Source organism: Dioscorea cayenensis, chromosome 13, assembly GCF_009730915.1.
Source record: "Dioscorea cayenensis subsp. rotundata cultivar TDr96_F1 chromosome 13, TDr96_F1_v2_PseudoChromosome.rev07_lg8_w22 25.fasta, whole genome shotgun sequence".
In the NCBI taxonomy this organism is placed as follows: Eukaryota; Viridiplantae; Streptophyta; class Magnoliopsida; order Dioscoreales; family Dioscoreaceae; genus Dioscorea; species Dioscorea cayenensis.
The window spans coordinates 699,992-721,666 of NC_052483.1; the positions used below are offsets into that span (position 1 = coordinate 699,992).

Here is a 21,675-nt window from a genome sequence, read left to right on the forward strand (position 1 = left end):
CAATGGCTCTGATTGAAAAAGCTTGCATTGACGGCTAGGATCTAATTTAAGGGGTGGGGCTCACAATTCCAATGTCCATGGTCGGTCCAGGTTGCTCCATATTTGGTGCAGGGACAGGAAACAAGGTTCTCGATGAGTATAGGAGTTCATTGCGTCCTCAAATTGTGGAGGCACTTTTTCCGTGCAAAAGGATTGGCTTCAATTTTTCCTCGCCATGACCGAGTCACCATCTACGACCAGTAGTTAAGATGGAACACTAGCCTGTTGTGGATCATTCATTTACTTTCTTTTTTTATTTAAACTGTATCCCAAGTCCAATTCCATCCAAGTGCATTTTCTATATTATGTGGTGATCTTTGTGTTGTGCCTGTATATGTCCGAGTGATGTCTTTCTGCTCGAGGGTACATAGGTTTTTAGTTTCCGACAATTACGCTCTTTCGCAAGGGCCTTTCATTTGGAAATTTTTATCCGTCATTGTTCTATGATGGCCCCAGGACTCTTTTCTCGAGGAAAGTAACTTTTTAACTTCAGATTCTCATAAATTAAGTGATTGATTGGTGGCGTTGTGCCAGTGTGTGATGACAACTAGGGGTGTAAATGATACACCTCTACTCGCAAGCTACTCGGGCTCGACTCGGTGAAAACTCGAACTCGACTCGGTCATGGTCGAGCCGAGCTCGAGTTCGAGTAGCTCGAGTAGTCGAGCGAGCCGAGTTCGAGTAGTTAGATACTTGGCTCGAGTGCTCGCGAGCCTAATCGAGTAGTGACTATATATATATATATATATAATATTTATTATATAATTACCATTATATCTTTTTAAAGTTAAAATATTAATATTTTTTAACAAAACAAAATTTTCTCTCATTCTCACGAATGAGAAAGAGAATTGAGCCCGTAACTCAGCCGCCCCATCATCCCCATCCTAGCCTAATTCATCCCATCCTTCAACCCTAAACGCCGTCAGCCCGTCACCGGCGGTGAGGTGCCAAACCAAGTAGTGAGCTTGCAAATTCCCGAAACGCCATTACTGCTTCCTCTTTCTCGCTCTTCGTCTCCATTTTCGCATCTCCGATAAAAATTTGAAATCCTTGATCTCCATCAATGCCATCTCTGGTGATCCTCTTCAGACTCGTGTCTCGGGCGGATGCTTCATCGATCTCATCGGCATTCGCGGAGAGGAAGTCCCAGCTCGAGATCGCCAAGAGGCAAGCCGTGGTTTATTCTCTCTACGCCCCTAAAATCAAGAGCGTCATGGAGATTGAGAACCTCTGATGGATTCGGGTGAGAAAAGTCGGAGTTTTTATTGTTTGTTACTTGAATTGTCAACTGATGAAAGCTTTTGATGAGGTGCCATGTTGAGAAAGATCATCTTCTTATTGTGATTGTAGTTTTGTGTTGTGTGTATCCATTTGGAGAAACTGAAAAGTAAATTTGGATTGTGAATTGTGGCTATCTTGATGAAATTTTATTCTATGTGTGAAACCTTGGTGGAACAAACATTGCAATGTCACACCGGGCGAGGAATCGAGCATTTTTCATATCATATTCAACGATACGTCGATGTCTACACCGATGAAGCTGGGCAACTTCTTGCTGTACCCACCGAGGCATGGCTTCATGTGCCTTTTGATATTAAAAATCATGCCACATCATGTGAAGGTATAATTATTTTTCCCTCACTCATAACTTGCTCATTTGATAGTACTGACCCATGCACTCCAACTCATGACTCATGAGCAAATTTCAAGCTCGATTCTCTATCATGATTTATAATTCAAATTTTCAGTTCTTATTTTTTGTTTTTAATCTTATAATGCAGGTTCCTTCAAGTCTTCTTAAAACACGAGAACATAGCCAAGCACTACTCGTCAAGTATCGTCTGCGTTGAGTAATTCAGGTTAGCTTGGCTCATTGCTTTTCCTTGACTTCACGACGAATTTACAAATGGAAAACAAACTGCTTTTGTCTTGAGAGTGCTCCGCTTGCTGACATATTTTTCCATCTGCCAGTGAGCTTTTGCCTTCAAACATTTAGCATTGAAAATTCTATATTAGTCTCGTAAAACCGGGCGGTGGAATTAGTTGAATATTACGTCGTTTTTCACATAGATAATTTTGTTGAGAAGCCAGCCACATCATCTGTTTCAACAAACAAATAATATCCTTTGCCTTCTCTTTCCTCCCCTTGTTTTTGTTTTATTTTTTTTATTTTTTATATTTGGGTGTTAATTTTATGTTTGTGTATATCCCTGACTTCTCTTAAATAGTGGGTGTTTATAGCTAACCGTTTATTGATAATCATTTGTTGCATTCATTTCATTTAATTTTATATAATTTAGAGTTGCTTAGATTGAATTTTTTATAAAATTATATTGACATTTTAAAGAATATGATTGAACTTGATTTATCTGATTATTGGCTTCTGGGTAGAACAATGTGAAAAAGGTGGGCTTATTAACCAATCTTTAATAATTGAGACTAATTGTTTAATTATTACTATTATTTTAAATTTGAAAATTAGGTCTCTATTGAACTATTTTTATTTTAGTCACCAGGACTTAATTTATTCAGTTTTCAGTTTTAATATTATTTAGTTTGTTCAGATTTTAAAAATTAAAGCTAAAATATCTTTATTTTATATATTTTATTTATTTATTTATTTTTGACAAAGTGAATAAATCATCCACACATTTCAAAAATACTCCCCCCTTTTGATATATATGGGTATGGAAAATGGTGTCACTGTCACTCTTGTATTAAGGTGATGGTATGTTTTTCTATCACCTCTTTCTTATTAGAGTATATTTTAAAGAAAAGAAAAACAGTCATAGTGTATGAGACGGTATGTTTGTTGAAGGAACATATAACTAGACAAGATTCATTTCAACCTATGGTTAATTATTATTGTATTTACTCGAATATTTCACTTTCAAAGAATAGCAACATGACTCGATCATTAAAATTTGTCTTCTCATGTGATAACTTATTGGTATTTGGTACACAAAGGAACAAGATTGGAGACTGGCAATACTTCATTGTGTGTATTAAAATAATTAAAATAATTGTTAAAATAATTGTTATGTTATATATATTAATAATTTGTTAAAATAATTAATATATATATTAATAACTTATCAGTGTCTTACCGTATTAGAATAGAAATTTATTAAAATAATTATTATGTTATATATATATTAATAATTTGTTGATTATTATTTTTATTTATTGATTTATTTTGCATTTATTTGTTTTATGTCATCCTGATCATGATTTATTTATTTATTTTGCATTTATTTGATTCAACCATTTGCTTGTTTTTTAAATAAAGGTAGTGGCTACAAATTAACAAGGTATTTTTGGTTTTATGTCATCACTAGTTCATTGTTTATTTTGCATTTATTTGATTCAAACCATTTGCTTGTTTTTTAAAAAAATTTAAAGTAGTGCTTTCATCCTTTGTGGTAGTGCTTTCATGTGCACAAACAAGTGGAGATTTGCAAAAAGGTGTTGAGCTTGCCTAATACAATAGGAGATTTGCACAAAAAGGTCGTACATCTTAACCATGCTATTATTTGGTTGTTTATTGTGATAGGCAATATGTCATCAAAAAGGTTGATTTATTTTAGTAGTACATGTCTAATACAAAAAGGTTGATTTATTTATTTATTTGGTTGTTTATTGTGATAGGCAATATGTCATCAAGCACACCAAATTTCTCATCTACACCATTTCATCCCGGAACGAATTCATCAACTAGTCGGGCCGTGTTGGAAGGTGATTTTTCAATGAGCAAAAGTTTTGATGGTGATGATGGGAATGCAAATAAAAGTAATGATCCAATTGAAAAGAGTTATGATATTGTTGACCTTGGTGAGGGGGAAGAAGAGGAAGGTAATGAGAAAAAAAGGGCCAAGACTTCAAGTGTATGGTTGGAATTTAAAGAAATTGATCTTCCTGATGGTTCTAAAAAAGGAGAATGTATTCATTGCAAGAGGAAGTTGGCTATAAATGCTAGCAAGAGTACAACTCAATTTAAAAGGCACTTGTCAACTTGCATGAAGAGAAAAATTTATCAAAATCAACAACAAAAAATTTCTTTCCAACCTATACAAGGAGGTAATGGGGATGTTGAAATGCAACCGGCTCTCACAAATGGCAAGTTTGACATGGCAAAAATGAGAGAAGCAACTGCACATTGGATATTGATGCATGAGCATCCTTTTTCAGTAATGGAAAAGGAAGGTTTTAATATGATGCAAAGATGTGGAATGCCTGAATGGGAAAAAGTGTCGCGGGTTACTATCAAGAAAGATTGTATGCAAGTTTATGAAGCCGAAAAAAATTGAAAACATTGCTCAAGAATATTAGCAAGATAAGCTTGACAACGGATTTATGGAAGTCTAGCAATCAAAAGATCAAGTATATGGTCTTAACAGCTCATTTTATTGATCATAATTGGAGATTGCAAAAGCGTGTTATCAATTTTGTTCTCCTTCCACCTCCTCGCCGTGGTGTTGAGATTGCTGATGGCATCTTTAAGTGTTTGAAGGAGTGGGAAATTGAGAACAAGGTTTTTACTATCTCTGTTGATAATGCTTCAAGCAATGATGTGGCAATCAGGATTCTTAAAGACACATTTTCAAGAACTAAAAGGTTGCTTTGTGGAGGAAAGTTATTTCATGTTCGTTGTTGTGCACACATTCTTAATCTCATGGTGCAAGATGGTATTTCTGAAATTGAAGAAATAATTGAAGATATTCATGAAAGTGTGAAGTTTATTAATCAAAGTGAAGCAAGATTGAAGTCATTTTCTGATATTGTGCAACAACTACAATTGCCGGAGCGAAAACTTATTCTTGATTGCAAGACATGTTGGAATTCAACATTTGAAATGCTATCAGTTGCAATGAAATTTAAAGATGTTTTTCCAATGTTCAAAGATCGGGAAATCCTTTATCATTGTTGCCCATGCCTCGAAGATTGGGAAAAGGTGGAGAAAATATGTGAAATTTTAGAAGTGTTCAATGCCATCACAAATATTATTTCCGGTAGTGATTATCCAACTTCTAATTTGTTTCTCAATGAAGTCTATCGGGTGAAAATGTTGTTAGACAAAAGGGCGAATGATGAAAATGACTTTATTCGAGCAATGATTGGCAAAATGAAGGCTAAATTTGATAAATATTGGGGGGAATGCAATTTGCTCATGTCCGTGGCCGCCGTCTTGGATCCAAGATGCAAAATGAGGGTTGTTGATTTCACTTTTGCAAGGATGTATTCCGATAGAGAAGCAAGAGAAAATATTGCTAAAGTTCGAGAAGCTCTACATGAGATTTATGAAGAATATGTTCGTGAATGTCAACATGGCAATGAGCATAGTGGTGAAACTCCAATGCATAATAATGATGATGTTGGTACTAGTGGCAAAGGCTCGTCAGGTTGGTCCGAATTTTCAAGTTATGTGAAATCTATTGAAAAAGCCTCTCCACAACAGTCAGATTTGGATGCATACTTAGCTGAAGGTTGTTTCATTTTTGAAGGAAATCCTGATCAATTTAATGCCTTAGAATGGTGGAAGGGAAGTACTTTAAAATATCCCATCTTATCTAGAATGGCTCGTGACATACTTGCTATTCCTATTACTACAGTGGCTTCAGAGGCTACTTTCAGTGCAGGTGGTAGAGTGATTGATACTTATCGTTCTTCATTGGCTCCAGAGACAGTGCAATCATTGCTTTGTGGAGGAGATTGGTGTCGAAATCTTCATGGAGTGAAGAAGAAAAACAAAGTGAGTTTATAATTGTTCTTGCTTTAATATAATTTTTTATTTTTCATGGTTTTTCTTGTTTTAATGTAATTTTTGACTATTCTTTGTTCACTTTGTATATATTAGAAGGAGAAGAAACCAATTGAGATTTCACTTGACATACCTTGAAGCTCAAGTTTAAAATGGTATGAAGAATTATGTTTGCATGTAAGTAACATTTAAGTTTATTCATCCTTACTATCAATGATTAAAATGATTTGTTTTCTAATTTCTCATTTGTAATTTTGTATAGGTTTGATGGAAACATTGGGCCAAACCCTTACTTTCAAGAACATATATTTTTGAGATAATGGATGTTGATGGTGGATTGATTGTTTTCTTATTATCTATGAACTTATTTGTTTGTTGTCAATGAATTGTATTAGCACTTGTTTATTTTCTATTTGTTTTACTTGGACTTATTAACTATGGACTTACTTGTTTTATAATTATGGACTTATTTGGACTATTTGAAATGTTTTTTGTTTAAGTATGAGTTCTATTTGTTTTTTTTTTCACAATATTTTGGAATGTTGTTGTTTTAGTTGATGTTGCATTTCATCAAATATGAATGTATTTGTTTGTCTTTGAAAAATTATAGAATGTTATTATTCTAGTTCTTGTATTTGGTTAAGTTTGAATTGTGTTTGTTGCCTTTAAAATTTTTTGAATGTAGTCATTTTAGAATGGATGAAAAAAATTGATTTTTTTTTTTATGAAAATCAATGGAAAAAATTTTCGAGCTCGAGCTCGAGCATAATTGTTTATGATCATTTTCAACATTTCCGAGCTTAATCGATCGAGCTCGAGTAGCTCGAATAGTGTATCGAGCCGAGCTCGAGCTTGGTTATGTATACTCGGTCGAGTTCGAGCCGAGTATCGAGTATCGAATTTTCAGTCGAGCTCGAGCTAGAGCTCGCTATTACTCGGCTTGAACTCGATCGATTACACCCCTAATGACAACTAGATGCAATGCAGCTTGCTAATGGTCTCTCTTGTTGAGGCTTCAAATGAAGTCATGATTTGGTTGATTTTGGTCTGAAGCTTTCTTTTGCACCGATCATTGATGGATAGCATAAATCTGCGCTTTTCCTTGTCTATTTGTAATTTTTCCTATGAGCTCATCTTGTTGCATATTTGCGTTTTAATTTAAATAAAAAGTAGGGAAGTGTCATGAGCCATGGCGCTGCTCGAAACACTATTTAGATGACCGCGAGGTCATACTAACGACCAGCTCTATTGCCAATTATTTACTATCTTCGAGTCGGGGACGTAGGCGATGGGACGGATGGGCACCCTTCTTTGGGTGTATGTTATTTCATGTATTCCTTATTACTTGGGGGTCTCTTTCCAAGTTCCAACCATGAACCATCACTAATTCACTGGTGGGCCCGGGTGGTCATGCCGAACACAACAAAAGGCGACGAGGCGGGAGGTGTTCCTCGAGGCTCATAACCCGAGGCCCGTCACGGAGTCCACCCCTCACCACAGATGCAAAACACTCGGCAAGAACGCATAGCTTTTTGCGAGTCGGTGCCGCTTGAGGAGGGTGTGAGCATCCGAGCGACGTGTTGGGGATGATGGGGGCCCATAACCAGGTATGGGCTAGCGACCCCATTACCACGTCCCAAGTCGTGGCGTTGTGGGTGAATGCAAAGCGATGCGAGTACTAGGCTACTAGCGGCTAGGAGTGCGTTTTGCCGAAGGCAACAACAATCTGCGACATCTACTACACTCAGGTTGTATGGAGGAACTCAACACTGCTTGCACGCTCCCACGTCATTATGGACTTGTAAACTTAAGCCAAGAGCTACTCCACTATTGTTCAATAAACAAGGTTTATAATCCCGGTTCACGAGGGCAGTGCAGTTTGATGGCTTAGTTTTATCTGGTGATGGTGATCGGGGAAAAATTAAATTAAAAATATGGGACCGGTCGCTCCTGCAAGTGCCTTTTTTTGGGATACGGTCTTTGACACATGATGGTATTGGTCTACCGCCATGTTTAATTGCGTTTTGGAAACACTAGGCCGAAAAAGTTGCTTGCTTCCACGTGGAGCGGATCGTCAATTTTCACGGTAAAGGCGCTACAAAGTGAGAGACAAGCCCATTAATGCTCTCAGATGCCTTTCACCTCACTCTCAATCTCATCACGTGACACAGACACGGTCCGGGCCTACAGGCTACAGCTGCGCAGAGTGTGAGGAGTGTGTCGGTAAATTTCACAAGCACTTCCGTCCGGGGGAGTGCCACTCCGACTCCATAATCAATTATTATTAAGGCAGGGAAGCTTGCTCGCTCGCTCGCTGACTCTTCACCTCTATCAGGCTGTGGAACTGAGCAGGTCCTGACTGATCCTGAGCTCCGGTTTACATAGGCATTGGCATGAGCTCCCTTGACCAACAGCATCTCTTCCCTAGGCTGGAACTGGATCCTCCTGGTTCCAGCCATCATGCATGACCATGACGAGGCCTGGCTGGCGCGCGTCACGTCCTCCTCTCCTCAGTCCCTATTCCCTCGGCTCAGCCTATTTCCAATACGACTGCTACCAACGCGACAGAGCAGTTCCTCACGGTCCACAACAAAGCCCGGGCGGCAGTCAATGTGGCACCTCTGAGTTGGAGTTCGAAGCTTTACTCGGACGCGAGCCTGTTCGTCAGATACCAGCGGGACAAAAAAGGTTGTGAGTTCGCAGATCTAGGTTCCAGCCCTGTATGGGGCAAACCAGGCCTGGGCGAGCTACCCGGCCAGCCCTTTGAAGTGGTGGGCTCATGGGCGGATGAGAAACAGTATTACAACCACGCCAAGAATACATGCGAGGCAGGGCACGAGTGCGGCACATACACACAGGTGGTCTGGCGGAAAACCACCCAGGTTGGGTGCGCACAGGCCACTTGCGCCAAAGAAGGGGCCACGCTCACCATCTGCCTCTACTTCCCTCATGGAAATGTGCAGGGCCAGAGCCCTTACTAGCTTAGGTCGCCTCTCCAGTCTCCGCCTACTGTATGTTATGCTTGCTTATTTTGTGGGATTGTGCCTTAGTTTTCACCTGCTTGTTTATTATGTCTTTTGCAATCTATCTAATTAACGAGATATTATCACTTTAAATTTTTCTTTTTTTCACTTGTTTTCTTGGCTCCATCGTGATTTTTTGCTCATGTTGGTTTTGAGCGGACCGGGTGAAGCATTCTTTCTTCCTGTTAAGTAATAAACAATTATTTATTTAAATTTCTTTGATAAAACTGTTCAGCGCCAGCTTTTTCTTTCGCACGCGGCACGCCACAAGAGTAGTCACACCCATTTATCTTTCCGGCTAACACACCTGATTTGATCCGTGGAGTCCTATATGGTATCAGTGACAAACAAGTTTTTTTCCGGCTCAAAACCAAAGAACAAGCATAGAGAAACGTATAAGTGCGCGGGTCAAACAAGAGACAGTGGCACATGATATGCGACTGCATCACTGGTCAAATCTCAAGCATTTCACAACCATCATTTATTCACAGCGTTTATTTTTGAGGATACAAAAATTAGAAATACAATGCCAAACCACGGGTGAAATTAATCCCTAATTGAAGTAATTAAGAGGAGGAAGGGAGGGGTTTCATTTCTACTTTAATGGCAGCAACAAGCTGATCATAGGCTTCTCCCCATGCGCTCTTCATCTCCGGGCACCAAATATCGCCAACTGCCTCCCTTTATCGTTTCCAGCAGTGAGAACCTGACCACCTGTACATATTGATGGCCCATTCTATCTTCATATTAATAGCATGTTTGCTAATATATATATATATATATATATTTTAATAAATGCACAAAAATTAACTAACTAAATAATTTCACATAAACTCATATCCATATATAATAAATATAGTCAAAAGAAGAGGCACCTCGAAATGTTCGTCAACCACGCCATACTTGAAATGAGTTGCACCCAATTTCTTCAATGTGGTCTCCCTCACGGTGATCTTTTCCAGCTTTGCGCAGTTGTACAGCAGATTCACAGGTCTATAAAAATCATAAATTGTATCAAACCAATGTTTAATTTTAATTAGGAGTTCAATTCCATCATGAAGCTAGAAAGTCAGAGAAACAGAGAAGCACAGCAATTATAACGCATGCATGCATGCATGCATGCATATATACCATAACAAAGACAGCCATAGCGTGGGCTTTGAGCTTGGGGTTCTTGTCGAGAGGTACATCAGAGTCCTTGAGAAAAGAGAAGAGGCGCTGAGCAGATGGTGCTATTTCGAAAATCCTAAAATTGGGAATCTCATGAAATAATTAATTAAGTGAACACTAGTATCACAATTAATGGATAATTAAAGATACTTGATGAAAGAGAATCAGGTGACACAGCACCTCAAGAAAAGCTTGAGCCCCAGAGCTGCAGCATCCTTCTTCATCACTTCCCATGACTTGACCACAAGAGCTTCCTGCTCTGTCGTGAAACCCATCTAATTTGTTTTCCTTGATACTTCTTCTCTTGTTGATGTTGGTGCGCAGACAGGGTTAAGAGCATTTGAATGTTTGTTTATATAGACACACATGGGCATGATAAGAATGGTAACATAAATGTGCAAATTTTGGAAGTATATGGGAATGAATGAGAGTTGCTTAAAGGAAGGAAATGGCCTTGAGATGACCTTGGGGGCAAAAGGTCCCTCGTGAGTCGTGACCAACAGATGTCACGAAAGGTCGACCAGATAATTTTATTGCCTGGCACACAGATTTTGAACCAGACAGAAACCATGTGCTCGCTCGGTGCTCCACTTCTTTTAATTACTGATTCAATGAACATACCCCTAATATTTAATTAATTAACCGATACAATTCTATATGCCCCGACCTGACTGGATCAAGTGATGAGGGGGTTCTTTAATTTTCTTTTGGACATGTTGTTCACTGTTATCTTTCTAATAAATCTGTGATTTATTCATTTTATTTAAAAAAAAAAAATTAATGGACTGAATATAACCTCAAATATGTACATAAACATAGTTCATATCACGTTATATTCTTATCCATCAATAATTTTCCAAAATTATACATATATATATATATAGTTCTATATAGTTCTAGTTTGCAATATTTTGTTTAGAAAAAATGAATAAATTATAAATATATTAAAAGATAAGCAGGTCCACAAGAAGGAGAACAATACAACTTTGCAAAGATTTATGTCGAAAGTCATTATAGGAAGTCTGTATTATTAATCAAAGGAAACAACATGACTTTCTTAAGAAGGCTTCCATCTAACTACCCGGATTAGAATGCATATATTATATAGTTCAGTTACAAAATTGATTTCTCTTCCCTGATTTTTCTTCCATTGACGAAATTGGTATTTTTATAAAAAGAGATCAAGACAATGCTAGTGTAAGTGCATCATGGATGAGATCATCAGTTTTTCAAAGACGACTACATAGCAAGGGGAAAAAAAGTTTTATATATATATATATATGTTCCGATACATCCAAAAGAGTTTTTTAACTTTTTATGACAATGATGGTGACATTTGAGGGTTCTCTGGTTAAGGAAATATAAAATCATTTTTCGTACATAAAACGGTTACCCTGATGTTTTGATAAAAGTGGATAAATCATAAATTTATTAAAAGAAAAACAGCGGTGACAAAAATAAAAGCTATGACAATAAAAGCTCACTCTCACTGGGGTGAGGAGAAGAAGAAGTTAAAGAAAAAACAAATGAAAGAGAACTAAGGAGACGGAGGTGTCAATCGGGACATCTCTAGCTGCTTAGACAAACAATGCGAACGCCTACTCCGGGAGCAAAGACCAGTTGTCATGATCGCTCAGCTAGAGTAGACTTCATATAGCGCTGAAAGTTTGAGTAGTCACATGATTTTTCCTACGAAGTTTCATTTAGATGATGCTTTAGTCTTTATCATCTACTGTCTTGGAACCAAGAGATAAGACATGTTAGCATCTTAAAAATAATCATTGTAGCTGCAGAAGCATTCGAACGAAAAATACGAGAATTTCTTTCACCTCAGTATATTCCAAAGGATAGCTCGGGAGATAAGATCGCTAGTGAATCTCGGTCTGAGAAGTAGGATGATAGCCATGTTGTCCAGTAGTACGAGGGATCGATTAGTAGAGTAGAGTTAGAGTCTAAAGCACTGGGAGAAAAGCCCAAATGCGCTTTAGAGAAAACACAACTAAGAAAAGGTGGTTTAGATTTTCGAAGCGTTGCTGACAGAGGGCGCAAGATTTGAAATGTTAAGATTGATGCACTCTTTTTAAACAGGTTTGTAAGGGTGAGAATTTTATCCTCCTGCAAAGTTTCAAATAAAAAGAGGGAGAATTTTGATGCACCACTGGATGGTATTACCATCAACACATTCAAGCGTTTCTCTAGTATAAAAATAATAATAAGAAGAAAATTTTTATTTACTAGGGCAGGGTTTAGCCTGAAATTCTTTTACAAAAAAATCTAAATTTTTAACTTATTAAAAATCAAAATTTTTCCAATCTTTACCAAAAACAAAATTTACAGTAAACCTTGCACCTTCTCCCAATTTTTGCTAACCAGAGTTTTTTTAATTATCAACAGTTGCTTATGCTAACTATTATTAATTTTGTCGATTCAAATTATATATTTTTTTTTTGTTTTTTCTCAATTTTCTCTTTAGCACATCAATATATGCAATTTCTTTTTTAATTGTAGTGGTTTATTCACCTTTTCAAAAATTATCCACATGCAATTGGCTGAAAGGTTTAAAATTATAAGAGCAGATGATATCTGATCTGAAAGGTTTAAAATCATCAATGGCAGCCTGAAGTTCTATGTTTGGAAGATGAATCATCAATCTAATTTGGGGAAGTATTCATCCACATGCATGGATGCAAGTGATCGCCCAAATTCTCTCAAAAAAGTGTGAACAGCCTTCTTTTTATTATAACAAATATATATATATATATATAAACCACAACATTCATTGAAAAGAAAGGAAGAAAATGTGAACAAACTTCCACTTCTAGTGGAGTTGTTATCGCTTTGTTTCTGTCTTTGTTTCTCTTTTAATGCGATTGTGGTTTTATCCAGCTATCAAATGTGAACAAACTCACACTTCATATAGCTTTAGGACTGAATTTTACACATTTCATAGGATATAGTATATATACACATGAAATAAAGTTCAGAAATTAATCCTGATAAAATTAGGAGCAATCTGTTTAATGGCGATCAGATCATCAGGTGAAGTGCAACAATTGAGAAACTTGTACCGGCAGCTCTTTCAAATATATGAATAGTTATAAAACCCGTATTGCTATTGAGAAGATCGATGGGGAACCAATACAGCTTCCCTCGACAAAGTAATGGTGATAGACTCGAACAGAAAACATGCACTTTTTTTTTTTTTCTTACTGAACAACGTTGATCAGATATTTCCCTGTTTTTGCAAACTAACAATAAAATCAACCAACTAATAAGAATTCCTGCCCGGTCATCCTCTCTTGTTGTCCATACCTGCAGTACTCTATGTTCCCACCAGATTTACTAGGATGAATGTTCACAGCTGCCAAGAATGTCTAAACTGATCCCACAATGATCATATCAAATTGCCCATTGCACTGCACAGTTAGAAGCATAAAAAAAAAAGAAATTTTCTTTAAAAAAAAAAAAACACCAACAACAAATAAAGAAGCTCACCTTATTATGAGATTGTATCCATTATTCATCCAAAACCATAAGTAACATTTGGAGTCTTAAGATCCACTTCAAATGGTATCTCAACTCGCTCTTTCACCATACAGCGTGGTTTTCCATCTTCAATCACCAAAACTTTACCAGGAGGGCACTTCATTGAAATTCGTCTCCGTTGAACTGCGGCTGAGAATTTGAATTGCTGCAGTGCCTTAATCGTTCTTTCCCAGATATTATGACAAGGCTTGAAACCAGCTAAATTCAGAATAGACACAAGACCAACAATTGCAATAACTGACCTAGTCACAAATCCCACAATTCCAATTCCAATCCCAATTCCATTACTTCCAAGAGGCTGAGCACTCTGCCTCTTCTCTGATTCATCAATGCTCTTCTTGGTATCATCAGTGTGACCAACAGCGAGCCCAGTTTGCAAGAGCTTGGATCTACACAAGAGGTGAGAAGCATAGATGCCATCCAACATAGAGTCTGGAAGATGCCTTGGGCATGGTGGTAGGAGGAGGTCATCATGATGTTCAAAGATTTCTCCAGCAAAGATTGAAACCTCATGAATAAGCTCCAACTCCTCTTCCCCTCTGTATTCCTTGAGTTTATTAAGCAATGCCAAGCAGCTGCTATCAATCTGGGCAAGTGTTGCTTCTCTCTCATGTATTTGTTGTTGTCGCAGTGCCTGTATACATGGGAGGATACCACTTTCAAGTTTCAAGAGGTTACACTAGAAGACTGTAGTGATAAGGATTAGTTATGTATCATTCTGATTCTTCAGTTAAGCACAATAGTACTCGATTGAGCATTAAAAAGTATAAGACTATTCAATATAGAAATTCAGCTTTGAATCCAATGCCAGTTGCTGGGATTCAAGCAGAAACATGAAAATACATGATTATCACGTACAAGCGTGAAGAGAATAGCTGAAGGGACCAGAATCAGATTGGATGCAAAAGTATTCACAAGATTGATTGAGGTTAAAGATATTCATACTAGATCAGTACTTGCATCTTCAAACAAGAATAACAAACAGCAGAATTGTTTAGAATAATTTGATCATTTACATCACAAACCAGATAGTAGCGTTATTAACTTTAAAAAAAAAAAAAAAGACATGCAGCAATAAGACATAGCATGGACGAAGGGATTGTTTTGAATAAGGATAAGCGCAGAAGAAAATTACTACCAAATACCAATTTATGTCAAAAAAAAAAAATTATATAAAATTAAAAAACCAAAAAGACAATAGCCCAAATATAATATTTCCTTGTGGAAGGAAGCAAACAAAAGATCCCAATTAGTAGTGGTTGCGAGTTCGCTCACCTCAATCCTCAGTACTGAACTCTCAGTGACTGAAAGTACTGAATATGTGAAATTTCTACGAAATTCATAGCCAGGTAAGTCTCAAATTTTGGGTCTTAAAATATTTAGCAAGGAAACAAGGAGAGAGAAAGAGAGACCTGCAAGGCATTGAGCTGCTGGTCTAACGACTCAAAAGCGTCGCGGATGCCGATGATGCTCTCTTCCTCTTCTTCGCCTCCTTTACGGCTACGAATGCACTCGTTGAACTTGGAACGGAGATCCGAAGATCGACCAAGCACCCTGCCGATCTCCTCCGCCTCCATCGTTCACAAATTCTCTGTCTCTGTGTGTGTGTGTGTGTGTGCTGTGTGCGTGTCTCTGGGATTGGATTGTGATTGGATTGTATTGTATAACTGTGTTTGTGGTTGATACTTGATGTTATATCAGGACTCAGGAGAGATTAGAAAAGAAGTGAGCGTGCTCTGCCTGATCAGATGTGAGAAGTATCCTATATTCCTATTGGTTGGAACTTGGGATCCAACCACATTGCCCCCGTTATTGGATCGGACGCGCATATGCCTTATAATAATGGCACCCCAAGCTAACTATTCTTATCAATCAATGGACTTGAAGGATTAATGGAACCCCAAGCTGCCAATAATCAACGGTTCTTTTCATGAGTTACCAGACAAAATATCTAACTTGGTTATACTTTGTTTTACTGTTCCAAGTTAAGCCGTAAAAATTCAAAGATTATGGATTTGTTTGATGCGCAAGGGTTGCTATTTAAAATTAAAAAAAAAAAAACATTACTATATCACAAAAGTGATTATGTTTCACTATCTAAAAACAATTTTTTTTTTTCTTCAACTAAAAAATTGTGCAGTAATCACAAGAAGTTATAAGGAATAATTTAATGTAATTAAATTATTATTTTTTGAATAAAGATATTTTTTAATTATTTTTAAAGTTTTTTATATTAAGGTGTTATGATGGCATCATTTTATTTATTTATTTATTTATCTTATTTTTTTAGAATTAATATTTTAATAAAAATTTCTTCATTGTATATTAAATTTTTTTAAATTATATTGTGTTTTGATTTGATTTTTTAACTTGTTGCTATAGTTGTTGTCTCTCTTGTGTGTGGAATTTAATTAAATTTTCATAAAAATATTATCCCAGGCCTATAGCTGAACAAACAGATTGTAGAACGGGTAAACACCAGGCATAGTAACAAACCTGATCCTCGGCCTTCTCAGCGGCAGCGGGACGAATCAAATCTTCTGTTTGTTGCTTTCAGATTACAAATGTATCTGGGAAAAAGTAATTTGTAGTTTAATAGCAAGGTGCTAATAGTAGTAGTAATAGTAATAGTAATAGTAATAATAATAATAGTAATAGGAAGAAAAAATGGCAGACAGCGTAGTAACATCATGGTGGGACCTGGTGTCTTGGGTGACAGATACGGTGCTGCAGCCATGTGGGCCCCGTCATTCCCCTTCTCTTCTCTCGTGAATCCCCCCCCACAGTGGTTGGCACCATCCTCTGTCCATGGGGCTCCGTCGAAGACAACAGGCTAAGGCTTTGCCTCCAAAAACCGTTATCTCCGGACCCTCCTCTGCTGCTCATCGACCTACCCTCCTGTGATCTCGAGGGCGTCTGCCGCATAACGTTCGAATGCTCCGCCGAGCACTCTCGAGGTGGCTCGTTGCTGGACGAGCCGTCGTGGATGGTTCGCTGCAATGGGAGCAAAACCGGGTACGGGAGACGCAGAGCGGCTACGAAGGCTGACATGTGGGCACTAGAGGCAGTGCGGCCGGTGTCCACGGGTGCCGGGTTGTTGCTCCCCCCAAAACTAGACTCGGCGACGGCGGGTCCCAGTGCTTGTGCCTTCATGTACATGCGTGGGAGTTTTGAGCGAGTGATAGGCTCCCCGGACTCTGAGTCGTACCATCTCGTGGATCCAACCAGTTGCCTCGGACCCGAGATCAGCTTCTTCTTTCTCCGCGGCTAATTGACTAATTCTTTATTTTATTTCTTTTATCCAAATTCGTTCTGGGTAATGCGCACTCCATTAATATTAATATTATTATTATTATTAAAAAAATGCATTGCTACTCTTACTTTTATGCATCAGATTTTCATTAGTACTGCAAACTAAGCTCCAGTACAACTACATTACATACAACTAGTCAAGATATGTCCAGATATGGTCACCACAGTACCATATCTTGTCATATCTTAGCATCAGTCAGCAACGTGTATACTTTATATTTTTTTTTTGGGGTAGAACAATCCAAGGCGCCCCAGTATCAACTTTCAATGCACCTGAGGAAGCGCCGATTCCCTTGACAGTAAATATCTGAAGCTGGGGTTATGAGGAACCCATTCAATGATCTTCTGAGATTTCCTTTGTTGGCATCTTTGCATCACCATTCGCAGAGTCTCTGGAAGATACAATTGGATCATATCTAGCAAGCTTGGCAAACACAATCCTTTATCTTTAGCAAAAGAGTCTATAATCTTTGGCAGTAGGATCTTCTGCTCCTTCCGAATGCCAACAGTTGCACGAATATACTCCACTTTTGCCGTTTCAAGTTGTTGGTACAATCTCCTTGAGGAATATATCCTAACCTGAAATGAAGGAATACGTACATTGCTCGTTAATATAAGTTAAAGGTATGGATATTTCCTTCTCATACTTAACGCAGAGCTCTATACCCTTGTGATACTGTAGCATAACAACTACACAACCAAGATATTGTACAAGTTTATTTTTTCTTTTAAAGTGATAAACCACTTAGATTAAAACAGGAAGAAAGAAATCACCCGAAGGGCAATACTAAAATGCATATTGCCTAGATATTTACCGCAGGGTCAGAATAGTTTCCCAAGCAGAGAGCAAAATGTATAAGTGGCTCCGGTTGCTCAATAGCATAGGCCAGCCAATCATCTCCAGCTTTCAACTTTGTCCTCGTGGAAAGTAATGCTCGAAGCCACTGCACATTTATAAATAACTTCTTGAGCTCCTCTTTAATAAAAAATAAATTAAAATAAAAATACACTCTTATGAAGCTCAAAGAAGAGTTAAAAAGAAGAGGTCAATTTAATGAATACAGACGCACAAAATCCTAATATGGTTGAAACATGACAGCAGACCTGGCCGGGTCGATGTGTCCGGCATCTTAGAATCAGACCCTGAATTGTGTCGAGGTTGATAGAGTGACCTCCTATGCTGTATGCAGCCTAGTAGTGGGTAACGAGGTCGTTGTCAGATAAACGCTATTGCCAGACGCTGTATCAAAGAAACCTTATTCAACAATTTCATTGCCAATGTTATTACCTTGGTAAACAAGGATGCCCTCTTCACGATGTTTTGGGGAATCCCATAGTCCAGATATGCCTGCAGAAGCAACTCACGCTTAGACACAGCTGCCATTGTAATTCACAGGTCATAAGGACCAATATGAATGAATTTCTGATGTATGAATTAAAGCACTCACATGCATCATCAATGCATTGTGTATATTAATCCAGAAGGCAAGTTTTTCATCAGCATTCATCTTTCTTGGATCAACAGTTTCCAATTGACGAACAAGTGATCTAAAACATGCAATTCATGGTCAAATTATTATACACATTTTTAATTAAAAAAAAAAAAGAAAAAAGAGGAAGAGCATGGGATATTCAAATGAATAACAAAATGCTTTGCAAAACAAGTTTCTGAGAAGAAGAGGCAATATCTGATACTGAGTAAAATTTCAAAAGCAAGGGGATTACTTGTACTTTAGAAGTGTCTCTTCAACATCAGGAAGTTGCAGATTTTCTCTGCATATGGATGGTACTTCCACCATTGCATTGTATGGGCCACTAAACTCTTTCAGTCCCTCAACTCGGAATGGATTTTCTAAACGTGAATCAAGAGTTGATCCTCTTTTACAACCAGGACTCCACATATCTCCTACGTATTGGGGGGAAAATGCACTCATCGACGAGAAAGATGATGTAGGAGAAGATGAACGACCCTGAGACACCAGAGGAGGATCTGCTATCTTACAATAGATGGAACCCATGCATCTAACCATGCCTTCAGAGAGTTTACCAGGTGTTTCAGGTATGTGATCAGCAATGTTGGTGCCGAGATATTCAGCGAGGCTTATGACACCTGAAGCTGGATTTTGTCCATGCTGTGCATGAACCACCATAACAAAAACTATTATTAAAATGAATCCTCAGGATTAAACTTAAGCTTGCTGCTAGAAGATAAAATCAAGGGCATGAGAGAATTACGTACATCAAGCGGGGACAAAGGCTCTGAGTGGCATTCTCGAGGACATCCACATAGATTTTCTGCAGCTGGGGACATTCTAGCTGAAAAACAAGAATGATGCAAGATCGAAGAATGGCTGCGATCAACACCATGCCCATTTAGTTTATGCTGGTACCCAGCAAAACATGTTCCATATGATGAATTGGTAAATGACTTTCTTGGCAACACCATCTGACTATGTTGAGCTGCTGAATCACCTCTCATAGATGAGATGTCAGGTTTTGCAACTTCGTGAGGGTGTCCAGACAGGGAACATAATAATTGTTTTGATCTTTCATCCATTGTAGAGGGAGATAATGTGCAAATTTGCTGGTCAAAAGCTCTCCGGTAGAGCGAGAGCAGATACTGCTCTAAATACATGACTTCAAACTCGAGAACAGCAATCTCCCTTATCAGTTCCTTGGTTAGCTGACAACATACAAAAATAGTATAACTATAATTTTTACTTTTTGAATGACAAATAAGAATCATTATTTATATATTTACAAGAAATAAATAAAGCTGCAATGGTATACATCCAGTGCCATACTATTTCAAATGACAGAAACTAATCTAGCCAGACACAAACACCTAGAGTTAGACCATCAACTTGACTTAACAAGAAAGAAATAAATCAAAGGCTAGCAGAAATTGCTTGCGTGTTTGCTTGGTTTCCTTTGATTGCTGGACCTGGGTTTTAGGCAATTTCCCAGGGTAACTAAAGCGGCAGGGTTGTTTCTTACCACAAAGCTACTAAATGATAAAGCAATTGCTTGTTTTAATTGGTCCTTAGCTCAGTCCCAGTCAGCAAAATACAGGACCAAATAAAGGATATGCGGTCGTCCTTACCAATTGCTTTAAAGCAAAAACGTTTAGGATGTGGAAATGGTATAAAAAAGACAGAGAAATTACCTTGGGCATTGAACTATCATTTGAAGAATCAATGGCTGAGGACCTGTAACCTAGTGCTTTCTCCAAGGCTCGTCGCACCATGAACTGATCTTTTAGATGTTTCTCAAGTTGTTGAATCTGCATTGGGTGATAATAAATGGTCCCATATAAAATAAAATCTTCAGCATAACATCTGATGATCTAATGTGACTAAACCATAATGTGAATATTCAAGACCTACTGGCTACTATTGATTGGTTCACTACACTAACAATATTTATTATTAAGAAAACCAGAATTCTGTTTATATTTCATATTGAAGTAGTCAACTGTCATAGTTTCCTTTGTACCAGCTATGGAATTTTTTGCCAGTCTACATGTCAAATAATTACAGTTATGTGTAGGTGAGAGCAATTCGTGCATTCACTCGGATACAGGAACTAATTTAACAGTTTATCCACTCTTCCTAAAACAATGACTTAAGCATCATCTTCCATACCTCTTGCTTCAAAGAGCTTTGGACCTTAGACCTGGGCATCTGAGTCTCCTCACTTTTACCTTCAGCTATTGCCACGTCCTTGAGACCATAAAAATTAGCAATTAATTAATCATAAGTTTTCAGATAGTGTAAGCAGACCATTATTATAGTTCTAGTGTATAATAAAGTAAAAATAATTAAAAACAATAGCTGATGTTAGATCTAGAACGAGTTAGGGATAGCGGCAAATGAGCTTGTTCGGGAAGGCTAGAAATCTAAGCTTGCAAAGTATTCTGCAGAAAGCAAACAACGCAATGATCTTCTCTACACTGAAAAAGGGCAAAGCTACAACTTCTTTATCACGGTAATAATAAACAAATAAATAGAGGATAAAAAGAACAGGGGCATTACCAACTTAACATGATGAAAAGACTTTGGTGACCACTCCAGCTTGTCTCTCTTTGCACCCTTTTCGGAATCACTGCCATTGTTACTTAACATCATCAGCAAGGAGTTCTCAGCATGACAGTAACAATCAATTTGATTCTTTTTTAAATTAGAATTATTACTTTTTCTGAGTTTGAAATTACATGTTGTATGAAGAGTTACATTTTCTAACTCCAGCGGTTGAAAAACAAAAAACAAGAAGAAAAGAAAACATCTGAGTCGGTTCAATGGAAGACCCGAAACAAAACTAACAGGGCTCCATTGGAACCAGAGAGCAGAGGCACCTCTTTGAGCGTTTATGCCTTGCGGCAATCACATTCCGGGAAATTACAGCTTCTAATCCCACAGTTGAATGGCACGCCAACTCCTGCATTCTGGTATTCTGATTAACTTCAAATGTTAAGTTTTGCGAAGAAGCTGAAAGCCAGGACTTAACTGGCCAACAATGGGAGTATAGTCTAATCAGATGCCAAAAACTGAGAGTAAAGAGACATGAAGCACAAGGAAGGCTAGTCATGAAAACATACCGTCATTTCGACTTCAGATATCTGTAGTTCCCATTAAAAATCCTACAAAATTTCTTGTGTGCAGACGGCAGACTTCTGAGCCACAAGACTTCGAAGTTAAAAAACTCCTACAGGGATAAAAACCAGCATGCATGTAGAGAGGCAAGGCGCACACGGCACGACTGCCCAAGAAACCCGTTGACTATGAAATCTGCTGCTATAGCTCCACCACCTCTTTGGGTTATAGA

At 37.8% G+C, this 21,675-nt stretch overlaps 5 protein-coding genes across 7 annotated transcripts; 2 read left to right on the plus strand and 3 right to left on the minus strand.

Annotated features, from left to right (window-relative positions):
* The first annotated feature begins 4,426 nt into the window (after positions 1–4,426).
* On the plus strand, positions 4,427–8,916 carry LOC120274906 (zinc finger BED domain-containing protein RICESLEEPER 2-like). The gene is made up of 2 exons (XM_039281447.1): positions 4,427–5,678; positions 8,279–8,916. Exons 1-2 carry the CDS (start codon positions 4,427–4,429, stop codon positions 8,779–8,781), a joined length of 1,755 nt encoding a protein of 584 aa, XP_039137381.1. The 3' UTR covers positions 8,782–8,916.
* A 465-nt stretch (positions 8,917–9,381) lies between these two features.
* Positions 9,382–10,361, minus strand: LOC120274725 (hemoglobin-2-like). Its single transcript, XM_039281262.1, is given in 6 exon segments — positions 9,382–9,503; positions 9,505–9,537; positions 9,699–9,779; positions 9,781–9,816; positions 9,955–10,069; positions 10,174–10,361. Coding segments are annotated over 6 exon segments (474 nt in total). The 5' UTR covers positions 10,269–10,361; the 3' UTR covers positions 9,382–9,389.
* A 2,824-nt stretch (positions 10,362–13,185) lies between these two features.
* Positions 13,186–15,163, minus strand: LOC120274724 (plastid division protein PDV2-like). The gene is made up of 3 exons (XM_039281261.1): positions 14,952–15,163; positions 13,489–14,173; positions 13,186–13,409 (listed from the first exon to the last, which is right to left on the minus strand). Exons 1-2 carry the CDS (start codon positions 15,114–15,116, stop codon positions 13,514–13,516), a joined length of 825 nt encoding a protein of 274 aa, XP_039137195.1. The 5' UTR covers positions 15,117–15,163; the 3' UTR covers positions 13,186–13,409; positions 13,489–13,513.
* Positions 15,164–15,228: 65 nt separating this feature from the next.
* Positions 15,229–16,810, plus strand: LOC120274907 (protein MIZU-KUSSEI 1-like). Its single transcript, XM_039281448.1, has 2 exons — positions 15,229–15,315; positions 16,259–16,810. The coding sequence occupies exons 1-2, from the start codon at positions 15,229–15,231 to the stop codon at positions 16,808–16,810; spliced, it is 639 nt and encodes a 212-aa protein (XP_039137382.1).
* Positions 16,811–16,934: 124 nt separating this feature from the next.
* LOC120274723 lies at positions 16,935–21,472 on the minus strand. 3 transcript variants are annotated; one of them, XM_039281259.1, is made up of 12 exons: positions 21,449–21,472; positions 21,206–21,356; positions 20,886–20,955; positions 20,496–20,573; positions 20,018–20,134; positions 19,091–19,534; positions 18,577–18,983; positions 18,300–18,399; positions 18,140–18,199; positions 17,956–18,042; positions 17,667–17,795; positions 16,935–17,430 (listed from the first exon to the last, which is right to left on the minus strand). In XM_039281259.1, exons 2-12 carry the CDS (start codon positions 21,292–21,294, stop codon positions 17,116–17,118), a joined length of 1,896 nt encoding a protein of 631 aa, XP_039137193.1. In that variant the 5' UTR covers positions 21,295–21,356; positions 21,449–21,472; the 3' UTR covers positions 16,935–17,115. The 3 variants fall into 3 exon arrangements, with proteins under 3 accessions (XP_039137193.1, XP_039137194.1, XP_039137192.1); XM_039281260.1 differs by having other exon boundaries at positions 21,206–21,288; positions 21,449–21,467; XM_039281258.1 differs by having other exon boundaries at positions 21,206–21,303; positions 21,449–21,466.
* Positions 21,473–21,675: the final 203 nt, after the last annotated feature.